Source organism: Lonchura striata, chromosome 1A, assembly GCF_050655825.1.
Source record: "Lonchura striata isolate lonStrDom1 chromosome 1A, ASM5065582v1, whole genome shotgun sequence".
NCBI classification, from domain to species: Eukaryota; Metazoa; Chordata; class Aves; order Passeriformes; family Estrildidae; genus Lonchura; species Lonchura striata.
This window is the reverse complement of record NC_140741.1, coordinates 21309146-21322959: the sequence shown is the minus strand read 5'-3', so window position 1 is coordinate 21322959 and position 13814 is coordinate 21309146. Positions and strand designations below refer to the sequence as shown.

Below are 13814 nucleotides of genomic sequence, written 5' to 3'. Positions count from 1 at the left end.
GAATTTAGTTATATTACCCTTGAACAATCCTGGTTATGTATTTGAAAAATTTGGCTTTAATTACATCAAAAATTTATAGCCCTGTTCACTAAGAAAGGGGACAAGTGTATTCAAGGAGAAAATAAGACTTTCAATATACCAAAGCAGTCTAAATGCTGATGTAAACAACACAAAACTAAACTATTTGGTATTGCAAACTTCTTTAGGGAAACAGAAGGTGACTTCACTGCCATGAAGTAAAATACCATTCAATTTGTGTATCTAGAGCTTCACTGACACAGTACCTATAGGAGCATAAGATTAGGAATACTGTCTACTCATTTTACTAAGTCACAGTTTTATTTGCTGATGAGGCCATATTGTCATTCATGTGAAAATCAAAGGTATCAGAGAAATTCACAACAAGAAGCTTCCTTGGACAGAATCAGAACACAACACGAAGTTGCTTAATCACACAGACATGCTTGTCTGATGTTATTCAAAATTACAGCATGATGCATGACGTGAGACAGCAGTAATACTGCATCTCCTGCAGGAGGATCAAGTCCCCTAAGCACATGGCCAGATATCTGATCTACTCTCTCTCCTTGCACTAAGACATAACTAAAAGCTTTTCAGACATTTAGAGTAGCACAACATACTCATGCAATTGCTTTACTTGTAATCCTGATCCAACACTGAAAGGAACAGCACCTTTACATCTTTTATCCTACAGAAAATAACATTCTCTCAACTCAAAACCAAGCACACAGCCTTCAGTCAACTGTCAATCAGCTGAAAAGCCTTTGAATGCAGAAGTCTGACTGCATTGTAGCTACAGCTACAATGTTTTAGGTATATAATTACCTCAGTTATTATTCTTACTAACACTGTTCTGTCCCCTCAGCCTCAGAAAAGCAGAGATCCAAACAAGAGATCAAGTTTTAGAAGATTGCTGTATAAAAGTTTCCTACTCACTAACATTTGCCTGCATTTAAAATATGTAATTCAAGTATTTATGCAAAATAAAGGGCAATACATATTTAATATAATCTGACATTTCCACTGTCAGAGGAAGCACTTGTTCTAACTTCTGATTTTACAAACAATTTACATCTAAATTAATATCAGATGCATATAATTGATGAAAGATTTCTGCAAGACTATAATCACATTTCAATCAGATGCAACTATGTTCTGAATTGATTTGGTCAAGAGAAGCATCTTTGGTTTTGATCAACATATATTTGCTCTCTATATACACAAATAACCTTATTCCAGCTGCTAAAAATAATGGAAATAACATGAAATATCATTTAAAAGGCAATGAGCTTTACTATCGCCACCTTAAATAGATGCCACGGGCAAGAAAACCAAGTTACCTTCTTTTTCTCGATGTTCCTGATCTTGTGTTTGAGGCAGATGAGCCCGTTGTCGATGTAGATCTCATACGCCTGGGAAGGAGAGGCCGCCGTGCTCAGCGCGGACTGCAGGGGGCTGGCGGGAGCCGGGCTCTCCCCAGCCGCGGTCACCTGCTGCTTGGCCGCCTTCATCCTCTTCCCCTCCCCTTCCTCCGACCGGCCTGAAGGTGACGATGGACGATGGAAAGGGGCTTGGGAAAGCTGCACCATTGAAATGGATGGAGCTGCAAAGAAACTCTTATTTAGCTCTCTCACACCCCGTTCCCCCTTTTCAAGTTAGGTCTTTTCTTGTCACATCACACATTCAGAATATTTAGCCACAAAACTGAGCCTCGGGAAGGACCGACCACAATCTTCCACGCTTCTCCCCCTCCTTTCAAAATATCTGTAGCAAGAATTTCAAAGCAAGGCAAACTTTATATTGTTCGCAGCCTCCCCACACATTCAGACACCAAAAATCCTTTACATAGGCAGAATTAGACAGCACAGCAGATGATTCCAGAAACTCAATATAGTGACCATATAAAACCAGGCAGGTTTCCTGCACACATCACCCACAGGGGAAAAAACTGCAAGCAAGCAATTGCAAATCACACCACCAGCCTGGCATCCAGGCTGCAGCCTGAATGAAAATTTAGAAGGGCCATGCCTGAAGGTATAGCCGCTCTTCTCAGTCCCCTTAAATCGGTTTTACCCTTTCATGACCTCCGCAGCAATCCAACCGAGAACTAAAAACAACTCAATTAAAAAAAAAAAAAAAAACACACAGAAGGAAAAATAAGGAAAAAAAAAAAACAACAAAAACAAAACAAAAGAAAACACCTTTGCTAAAGCAAACAGCATCATTCTTCGTGAGGAACTGGTCCCTGCCTACACCCATCTGAAAAACGTGCCTGTGCCACGACAAGAAACCGGCTTCCATTGGAGAGGCCGTAACCTTGAGCAGGGAGTTTCTGCAAGAGATGCTCGGCCACCCTCATCTTCAACTACTTACGGACACCTGCTCCTGGAAAGCAATGACACCACAATTCTGCCTGCCCGCCGCCGGGGAGGCCGCACCGCATCACCCCAGCGAGCAACCAGGGCAAACCCTGCCTTTCCCCGGGACAGCCTCGGCCGCCGGGGGAGCCGGGGCGAGCCCTCCATCGCGTCCTTGCCAGGGATGGGCAGGGAGCTCCTCCCGGGGGGAGAAGGGCACGGCCGCCGCGGCGCGCCGGGCGGCGGAGGAGCGGGGAAGGGAGGTGCGGCGGAGGAGCGGGGAAGGGAGGTGCGGCGGAGGAGCGGGGAAGGGAGGTGCGGCGGAGGAGCGGGGAAGGGAGGTGCGGCGGAGGAGCGGGGAAGGGAGGTGCGGCGGCTCCTTCCTGCCGGGATTCGCCTCCTCCGCCGGCCGCGGGGCCCGCGCTCCGCCGCTCCCGCTCGCTCCCGCCTCCCCGCTCACCTCGCTGCCCGCACACGCTCAGGCCCGCCCCGCCGCCCGCCCCTCGCCTCATATAGCGGCGGGGGCGGGGCGGCCCGGCGCCGGTCACCGCCCGCCTCCCAATGGCCGGCGCCGCCTCACCGGGCGCCGGGCCTGCGGGGCGGGGCTGCGGGGCGGCTCCCGTGAAGGTCGGGGCGCCCGCCCGGCCGCTCTGCGGGATGTGCTGGGCTCCCCGGGGAGCGGCGCGGCAAGCCGTGGGGTGGGAGCTGCAGGGGCCTGAGCGACGGGGCACGGAGCGTGCGGGGACAGCGGCCCTGTGCGCGGCCCGGCGGGGAGGGAGGTCAGGTGTGACGCTCCGCCGTGTGCCGTCCATGAGGGCGAGGTCTGGCGCGGGGCCCTGGCAGAGCCGCGGCCCGCTGTCGCATGGCGTGTGTCACAGCAGCCTCTCACCGCGGGCAGCGCTCCCCGAGCAGCCCCACGGCAGCTCTCCATCCTCCCAGCGCAAGGGCTCCCCTCGGCCTCTCGCTGGTCGCAGCCGCTGTTCAGTCACACCCTGTGGCTGGTGCGACCCTCAGACGGGAAAAGTGTTGGAGTGTGCCTGTAAACCAGCTGAAGGGCTCCTCTGGGCCCGCACGAAGTCCTGGAGGAGACCTGCAGGACCGTGGGTCACCTTATGAAGCAAAAGAAGTGAATGTCGTGTAACAGTCACAGAATCAATTAGACTGGAGTCCAGCCTATGACTGAAGTGTACACTAGAGCAAGGCGCTGGTCCCTCCTTAAACGCCTTCAGGGACATTGACTCCACCACCTCCCTGGGCAGCCCATTCCAATGTCTGATCAATCCTTCTGTGAAGAAATTCTTCCTAATGTCCAACCTAAACCTTCTCTGGTGCAGTTTAGGACTATCCTCTCATCCTATCCCTTCTTACTGTGAAAAAGAGCCCAACTCCCCATGTGGCTACAGCCTCCTTTCAGGTGGTTGTAGAAAATGATGCGGTCTCCCCTGTTTCTCCGTTTCTTCAGGCTGAACACCCCCAGGTCCCTCAGCCGCTCTCCACAGGACAATCCAATGCCGCCCAACCCCATGTAAACTCTTGGTAACTGGTAAAAGCACTTGAAGTTAATTGAATACACACAACATAAAGTATTCACAAACAAACTTCTGTTAACCGCTAGCAATCAATGCTATGGAAGGTATGGAAGACTGGGGAAAACAGACCTTTCAAAAGTCAGAGGATTAAGCTGTATATATATTTTCTGAGTTTCTGGTTTTGTGGCCACTACCACAAAGAATAAATAAGCTATATAGCAAAGTTCATAGCATAACTGAAAGTAATGAAAATAGAGACATTTTGAATGAGAGAAAAGTGAGTTAGTGAGGAAGGATTGCAAATACAGCTTTTACAGAACACAAGAAATATTTATGTAGTACAATGGATGAATGAGAGAACAGAGGTTATACATAAGGTTATACATAAGAAAGATTGTTTTTTAAAATAAAACAAGCAAATGATACATAATTCAAACAATAAGGAGAATTCACTGAGTATCACAGAATCAGACTGTTGTATGCAACCACCTGTAGCATCCACAATTTTGCCACTTCTCAATGTGTCAAATTCTTTAATTGCATGTCCTAAAAGTCTACATTTTTTAAAGCCCTGGCTCCTAGAATGAGGTTGTTTTTTGAGACAGTTTTGATTACTGAAAATAAATGCAAATTAATAAGATGCAGCTTATTAATTTGTGTCTAGGATCAGCAGTGTGCTCTGAGAGTCCTTGCAGTAGGTTTCTGTGGGGTTTTTTCCAAAGCTAATACAGATGGGCTAGATCCTTGAAAAGTAATTATAAAATGAAAGATCAGTTAATACGTTTGTTAATAATAAGTCATAATTAGTGTTCATACACATGGGACTGTTGTGTAAGTCATAGTTACTACTGACAAACTGCTTTATAGTGCACTTTTACAATTATTAGTATTCAAGAGGAAAAATCAAAAGGAAAATTCATACAAGCCAAATCCATATTTAAAATCAAAGACTATTTTAATTTCATTTTTAAAAAATATAGAGTAGCTAATTGAGACTAATGATATATACATTTATAATATATCTGTGTTCTCTAGAGTCCTAAAGAATGTACTGATGTGGTGAGGTCAAGCCCAGTGAAGTTAGGAAATGCCAGGATTAAGTACAGCCTAAATTAAATAGTTTAATGCCATTTTGCAGATCCATTGTGAGATCATCTCTAAGTAGGTGATCATAGGTTATGATAGTCTAGCCATGCAACAGTCATAGCCATGGGGATCTGTGCCTTTTACTCTAGGATCAGAAGGGGAATACACTCTACTGACTGAAGACAATTGTTCTGTTCTTTTTGTCATGTTTGACTGATTCTGCTAATCCCCTCCCACTGGGACTGCCCTGATTTTTCCCAGTCCCAGATGCTTATCCTGCTCTCATTTTTCTCAGATTCCACTTTCCACTCCTGAACCCCAGGCTCAATCTTTCTGAGTGCAAGTTGTCCAAGTCACAGGCTCTTTGAGAAGGAGGCTCTCCTTTGCACACAATTCCAACCCTTTACCCAACCATTTCCAGTTTTCCCCACCTGACTCTTTATCCAAGCCCTAAACCCCTTCCTAATCCCAGTGGCATTCAACATCAGCTGTGTCCCTCCAGCCCACAGCCAGCTGTGGTGAGCACTGAGACCAGGTTCCCATTTTCATTCCCTGACATCCTTTCTGTTACTGCTTTGTGAAACTCCAGGAAGTCGATGTGTAGCATAAGATCAGCTGCTTGTTAACTTAAGGAGAGAAACACAGACTGAAGATGTTGCAAAGATTATCCACCAATAGACGAGAGAAACCTGCTTCAGTCACAGAACATATTTCAGACAGGAAGGCTGAGGAATTCTGGACCCAACATGAGATGAATACATTAGGTCTCACAAAGAGACATGGTAGTCAGAATTACACCCAATTTAATGGAAGAACCTGGAGGAAACATGTTGCTACAAGGCTGTTTTATGCTGCAAGGAGTTTTTTCCACATATAAACCCCGTGGCTGCCTGTCTGCTGTTCAGAACTCAGAGCCAAGAGGTCTGGAGAAAGTTTGTTCCACTCACTGTCCACCATTGCCTTACACAAGCTTCTGCACCTCACAGTGATTTCTAACTTTGGAAATGCTTCTTAAACATACACTTCTCCCTTTACACTCCAGCTCCTTGTCGCCCGTGTTTTTGTCACAGGATCCTGATTTCAGTTTCCTTGTATAGAAACTTTTCCTCTTTTCTTGCCTCCATGCTCAATCCTGCTGAGCACACTGGTTCATGTTCCTGCTCTTTGCATGCAACCGGTGCCAGGCATTTCCATTCCATTTCCTTTCCAATTCCCAGCCAGTTTCAGTTGCCTGGCTCACTTCTCACCTCACCAGAATTCTAGATTCTATTGATTCCTTTCCATTCCTCTTACTTTGCTTTTCTTTTTTTTTTCACTCACTTTATGTGTTTTCACCAGAAAAATTCTCCCAAAATTTTCAAGGGAAAGAAGAAAAGAAGCAACACAATTAAACAGAAATAGTTACTGAGCCTGGGAGCAGCCATTACAAGCTTAGCCAAATTTCACCTATGTAGCTCCAGGCCAAACAGCTTGTGTTTAATTAAGGTCTATGTTAACACCTATAAGATCTGCAATGGAGTTATGCTCCCTGGCAGAAGCTGAAATTCCTGTTTCCAGGCTGTGGGTTTCTGGAATTTCAGTGAAAGCGTAGAAAGGATCCTGTGAATTGCTTGTTTTTTCAGTCCCTCTGGGAATCACCAAATGATTAGGGTTGGATGGGACATCTAAAGATCACTTAATCCAAACCCTAGTTTGTCTCAACTCAATTTTAAGCACTCACCCTGAATGGAAGAGTTCATTTGGAACTGAAAAAGTCTTAAAGCAAAACCAATTTTTAAAGGTGCTGGGCAAACTTAGTAAAAAGAGGACCCAGCTAAGCAGAAAGATGATGTGACCTGAGCAGTGGAAGCAGCAGCACCTGCCTCTCTTAATGTCTCTGTCCTTTCTTAGGAGTTAATCAAACCTCGGTTGCAAAAGAGGACCTGTTGCAGAGCAGGTGTTCATATGGAATTTCTTTATTGTGTGTGCGTGAGGAAAAAGTTTTTTAAAAAATCACGAATTTGCAGCTGTGAGATTAAAGAGTCGCATGCCTGTAAATGCCTCAAAACAGGGACCAGTCCATGAAAGTGAATTTGTTATTTGTGTCAGAAACGTATCTTTTTGATACATTGATACATGAACACATGTAGAGTGTTATTTTCTCCACAACCACAACACGTATCCCCTTTTTCTGGTATGGATGTGGCTTTAGAACAAAGCTGGGCTGGGCATTAAAACAGTTGAGTTCAGAATACATTCTTCTTAGGTTTCGAAGGATTTAGAAATTTTACAGTGAATGAGCAAAATAACTGCAGGAAAAGGTATTTTAATGGATAATTCAAGTGAACATTGACCTAAGTTAATTAAGCTATCTCTGCTACAAACTTCTGAGGAATTTTATGTGGATGTGTTCTTCATTTTCTAGATAAATTAGGATCTGCTTGTAGGTACAGAGCAGTCACGTCTGCAACTAGCATAAACAAAGGGGTGCTTTGAGCATAATATGGTCCTTTGATTAGAAATATCCTGGAGATTGAGGAATTATGTACTCAAAGTTAGTAGCATCTGTGACTTTTGCCTGTAGAAAAGGGAGATAATCCCACGTCCATCATTCATAGGAATGCTGGATAAAAACTGCCCAGGGTGTTTGTCCATTTGAAACCAACACTGTCTCCAAAACAGGTCTTTATTATTTAGTATTATTTAGTCTGTGCAAAAATGTTTTGTTTTTCCTAAAAGGAAAGGAGAGTTCTGTGGTGGAAGGAGTTTGTTGAAAAGAGGAACTATAGAACTGCACATGCTCACAGTGCTGCACAGGGATAACCACACAATACTGAGATACTGGGTGTGCTACCTTCATCTGCTCCTCTGGCAGAACCTCGTTAGTCCAGGGATCCTTTGCTTCCCAAGAAGTGCCTATGAATTGCTTGGTGTCCTTGTCCTTCCATCACAGCCCTAAGAGCCCTTGGATGCTGCAGCCTGTTATGTTGTATTTTCCTGCTGCCGCACTATGGTTTTTTGCTATGGTTTTCACTTCCATGAAAGTAGCTTCCCAACTGTTTTTAAAAATCTTTCTCAGGCCCTTCCTTTTCAGATTTCTGAGTTCTTATGTGATCCCATTTTCTTCTCCCAGAATTTGGTTTGCTTTTCCACTGACTCAGCTGCAGGATCCTTAATGGCTCATGGCTCTGGTCTCTGTGTTACAGGGGATCTCCTGACACCTCACAAACATGAATCTCAGACTTCCTGTACCCTTACAACCAGGGTGCATGGGTCAGAAATATTTAAGTTAAAAAGGTTTTAAAAATATATTGACCTGACTTTCTTGGGGTTTTGATCCAGTTAATTGTCCTAAGTATGGTTGGACAGTTTTCATGTCTTTTACTCCACAACCAACAATCTGGCTCCTCCAGAGAAGCTAATGGATTTTTATTATTCCCAGGGAAATGCTAATGACAGATTTATTACCTTTTTATTGCCACCTAAACACCTTTGATCTCAGGCTTTTCAGGTGGACCTGTGAAAAATGTTTTCACTTGTGTTTCCCTTTGAATCCTACTGTGTCACTGATGCATTCTGGGACTCAATTAAACTTAATTTAAAAGTCTGATTTCAGACCATTGCAGATTATCTCTGCAATTTGGTAGCTTCTCTGCATCATTACCCAGTAAGTTTAGAGGAAAGGAAAAAATAGGCCCCACATTCTGATTTTTTTTTCTCATTAGGAAGAAAGGATGAGAGGTAGACAATTGACATTCCTGAAATCTCTCTGTGACCTGAATTCAGGACTCAATTCCTGAGGCTCCATTTTTTCCTGCTTCAAGTTCCGAGCAATTTAATATGCAAAATATTACACACCTGTATGTAATTGAATAAAAAGAGGGGCAAAATTTGGCAACTTCACAAAGTGATATTGTGAGACTCAGTCAGGAGGAAAAAAAACATCCAATATTATTAGTGAACAAAGCTTGAAGACTGTAAAAATTTTTATTATCTGTTCACTTATTTTATTCATCTGTGTTCCTGTAAATACTTAAATTTTTCATGAAATAACATGGTATTTATATGGGGTAAATGTTGACTAAAGTTTAACAAGAATGGTAAATAAAAATTATAGGGAAAAATTACAAAGCAGTGACCCAACACATCTCTCTGATACTTTTATAAAGCAGAGAAGGGTTTTCTAATATGTGCATGCATATATATAATTTTATTTCAACCATTTTGCCACAATATAAAACAATACTGAACACATTAATGCAAATAAACACATTCAAGATTTATAGAATAGGCCCTGTCTTTCTTGAAGGCTTCCAATGTTTCCTTGTAGAATTCCAAGTACAAAAACCAATTTTAATAATAGTCCTTCATTTTTCTACTTTTTAATAAAATCCAGGCTCTTCATTCATTTGTATTCTAAAAAGATCTTATCCTGCAACCATTATTTTCTTAGACTCATCAGCAGATTGCTCCTAAATCTATCAGTATATTTATAAAAAAACCATTGATTTTTATGAGACATAAGAATATTGTTGTCATTTTTTAACAAGGCTGAAACCATCTCAACAAATCCATAAAGCTCTCAGAGAGCAGCATGCCTTTGTCCAGGGATTCTGACAAGTTGGGTCTTAATATTTTTTATACTATTAAAATTAATTCAATATTGGCCATTGATTTATACCCCTGCCTCATCTATCTCCCATTTTCATTTACCCTCAATCTCTGTTACAAAGAAAGCTCCCTCTTAAAATGCCTGCATAGAAACTAATTTGGTTTCCTCTTACATTATTAAGTTTTGCCACAAGAAGGAAGCTTTCACTTGAAACAACTTCATTAAGTATAATCTAAGTATGCTTCATATTTTTTGATTAAATACTTGGCATTTTTTATGTTTGCTGTGTTGATGTAAGTGTCATTCACACAAGTACCAGAACATGGAACCATGAGGAGTATAAAGCTGAAGTATTTTTTTATTCAGGACCCTTATTGGCCATCTGCAGGATCCCATGTTTAACTCTGAGCAATTAACTAATCCCACTGACTTCATTAAAACAGTATGCAAGTTTCATTTTTATTAAAAATTAATATTGATATGCATGGGGTTTTTGCCTTTTCTGTTTTTCCTGCTCACAAGAGCTGTGATCTTAATGGGATGGTTTGTCTTCTTAAAGAGAAGTAGCAAGTGCTTCCTTGAGATAAAAAAATCTAGACAGCTTTCCAGGACTCTATTAGGATGCCAATGAAAAAGTTAACACGAAAGAACTTTACTTAGAGTGTTTAAGAATGATTATTTATTCCTGGTATTATTCCTTCATCTAATTCAGATACATATGTATTATTATGTTTTAAAGGTTATGAATACTGGTCAATTCAGACATCCTATTAAAAAAAAAAAATACAACAAAACCTTAGTGTTTTTGCAGCACTTAGAGCATGCAGACATGTAGTTTAAAAAAAAAAAATAAAAGCAATGAATAATGTTGTCAAAAGCATACTGCTCTTATACCTCCTAGAGCTAATGGAATACCAGGAACATTTTCTGGTAAAAAAACATCAGAACCAACTCTGCAGCCTGACAGGATATAGGGGAATAATTAAATTTTCCTGGTTTTCAACAGGCTGCACACTAGATAAAAACCCTGTGAAATAATGAGAGCCTTCAGCCTCCAGACAAGGTTAATGGCAGCAGAGTATCTTCAGATCCTCAGAAGAGAAGCCTTGCACCATCACTGCTGATAACGTAACAAAGATGCAGGAGTGAGCTTGGGAAAACGATAAAAACCACATCAAAGCACAAACCTTTTGTTACAGTAAGGCTGAAAGGCAACACGGACAGATCTTCATGTTTCAAAAATAAATAAATGCGTATTCATTTCACAGAATAAAACACCCTGGATTGATTCAAGAATCAACAGCATGATGATACACAGGATTGTTGACATAAACTGAAAAAAAGTTCCCCTGTGTGACTGGTGAGTGGATCAGAGCTTGGGTGCAGAACCAGGAGCTAATCCATCTTAACATCCTCTTAGACCCCTGGGGTAGGTAGGACCCCAGGTAGCCCTAGACCCAGCAGACAAATCCATAGCTAAAATCTCCACTTCTAGAAATGCTGAACTGCCTATAGCTCCCTCTGACATCAGAAGGAACCAGAGAAGTCCAGGGCACTCTGAAAACTAAACCAGAAGCCCCATGGTCTGCAAGTATTTGTTCACAGGTTTATGATGAAGTGCATAAGTAATCCTGCAAGACATCACCCAGCCTTCATTGAAGGCATTGGGAATTTTGCTGTGGACTTTTCACCAGTCAGTATTTTGTCCCTCACTCCCTCTGTACTTATGTATTCAGTGAAGACTTAAATTTGACTTCTGTGCACACAAAAAAGCAAACAAACAAACAGAAAATTCCCAACAAACAAAAACCCCTCACTCTGAATATTTGGATGTATTTTATGAGAAAGATTTTAAATCAAAAACATCCACACTCCCCCTTACTTTGCCATGATGCCTACACATGATGCTGCTATTAGTTTCACATTTCCAAAGGTTTACCAGTTTCAGGTTTGCATGTTAGTTTGCTCCTGTTGAAAGTTTCTTTTGCTGTGCAATTCAAGTTTCTTGTACCCTTACAAAAAAGTCCCTCAAGCAGTAGCTGACCACACTTAGGTGAATGTTTCTGCTCTCTGTAGGGAAATATACAGTAAAAACTTAGAGGATCTTGAAAATTCACTAGAAACTGCATTACTCAACCTGATTTTATAAAGATACTCAGATGTGATGGCCATATGAAGTGCCAATATAATTTAGAACTCTTAGTCTGGTGGTTATTATTTGTCTTCTTTCAGTGGATCATGGGCTGAGTCTCAGGCTGCCTTACTTAAGAGCTTTGGGGTTTTTTTAAATGACACAGAGATCCACAGACCTGGAACATCCCAGGAATAAAATGGCTCTACACAAGGCAGTGCAATACTGCTCAGCTCCTCTTCTGCTCTTTGCTTTACATGGTGGGGAAGTAGCAGAGAAAACGCAATATACCAAACCCCAACAATTATGAATGACCTTAGGGTAGAACCTAAATTAGTTGTCTAAATTTCCAATGCAAGTTAAAGAAAATATTTTAGTGAAACTTCTGCCCCTCCAGCCTCACAGCAAATGACCCTTCTCACAGCCAAACAAAAATGTGATTATTTACACTGAAATTATGTATACAGACTTCAAATAGAAAAATTATAGCAATTTAGTGGGCTACAAAACATTTCTAAAGGTTTTTTCATTCAGCTGATGTTACTTTTGCTATTAGGAGCTCATTCAAGGCAGCAGGTGCAGTTGAATTGAACTTTACATGGGAATTTCCCTTAAAAACTGGCATCAAGGATAAAAAAATGTGTCAAGTAGCAAATTGAATTTTAGCAAATTGACTAGATGCTTTCTCTGCCTTCCAAAGAGCCTGCCCCTCCAAATATACAGAGTAAGAAGACGTTGCTGTACTTTTACACCACAATCATCAGAAGAGGAACATGTGCGTCACTCTATGTGTGTGCAGGAATGAGGAGTGTTTACATTTTTTAGATTGAGAAGAAATGGGAGTATTTCTAAGTAGATGCATTTTATGTGATTATTATGCTGCCAGTTCAGCAAAGCACAGGCTTAAGTGCACAAGAAATTAATTTACTCCAATTTAATTTAGTGCCATTATGTGATTTTTTTTTTTTTTTAGTTTCCTTAGGCTTTTAAAAATATACTGATTAGTTAATAAGTGGTTTGTTAGTCTCTTGTTAATTGTTCCAGAAAAAACTGTAAGTGCAGCATTCAGACAGAGCTCAGTTAATTTTATCCCGTACCTTTTATGGGAATCTCATGGTTGTCTGGAAGTTTCCCATCCTAGGAGAGAACATCTGTGATGATAGATAGCACTCTGATGAGGGAGGGAAGTTAAACTATGATTTTTAATCATCTGTTGATTAGTTTAATCCTGTTTCCTTTTTTTATCCATCCTCCAAATACTCCATGGTCCTTAGGGGGTATAAGGCCTGTGTCCAATACTTCTTCATTGATGCTGCTTCTTTCCCATACCCCCAGGCTACCTGCTTCCCTTCTCCATCAGACAATTACACATTATAAAATGTGCAGCATGAGGTGGTGGGAAGGAAAGGATGTCTTGAACTCATTATTTGGAGAGATGCGTAACAATGAACTGTTTGTGATGCTGTTGGAAGAGCGTACGAAATAAATCAAGTGGAATTGACTTTGCCATTTTGCATATGATAATGGAGAGTCTTAAAGCAATGCTTTAAAAAATTATGAATGTGATTGAAATTATTATACATTTGGGTTCTACCTCATACATTAATAAGAGAGCTGTGGCAGTGATTCCTAAATAGATAATAGAGAACAGTGAGCTCATACACATGCTATAAAACTGTGATTTGAAAATTTCCCACTTTGTTGCGTAGTCATGAGGCTTGTTACTTGCACATTTGAATCCTTTTAGTCCAGTGAATGTTTATAATTATTAAATGAACATACTGAAGACTGAAGGATTTGTTATTTTTATTGCTATCTAGACTCTAAGGCAGGTAGAAGTAATGATGAATGTGTGGGGTTTTTAAAGCCAAACATACTTATTCTGTTGGACATAAGCTTTCAACTAACTTGAAAATTTAAATGTATTTACAGTTTATAAGAGATGAGAGAAAGACAGTACTGAAAACAGAGATCTCATTTTCCTTTGTGTTTCTCAGTGGTTGCTCACAACAACTGCTGTACTTATAAGGGCTATGGCTAAAAACAAGCAGTCATGGTCAGCTAATATCCACTATTAATTTGGTTGTTGGTTTTGTTGT

General features: G+C 41.3%; 1 protein-coding gene across 13 annotated transcripts in view; it reads right to left on the bottom strand.

Moving 5' to 3' along the window:
* CAPRIN2 (caprin family member 2) overlaps positions 1-2864 on the bottom strand; it is a 32373-nt gene extending 29509 nt beyond the window's left edge. For 7 of the 13 annotated variants that reach the window (XM_085568990.1, XM_085568992.1, XM_085568991.1 and 4 more), the window contains exons 1-2: positions 2395-2864; positions 1362-1624 (exon numbers count right to left, since the gene is read on the bottom strand). In XM_085568990.1, the coding sequence (XP_085425116.1) occupies positions 1362-1624; positions 2395-2464 (333 nt within the window). In that variant the 5' untranslated portion in view covers positions 2465-2864. The remainder of the gene's footprint in view (positions 1-1361; positions 1625-2394) is intronic. The other 6 variants (XM_085568993.1, XM_021539990.4, XM_085568996.1 and 3 more) reach the window with 1 other exon arrangement.
* Positions 2865-13814: the final 10950 nt, after the last annotated feature.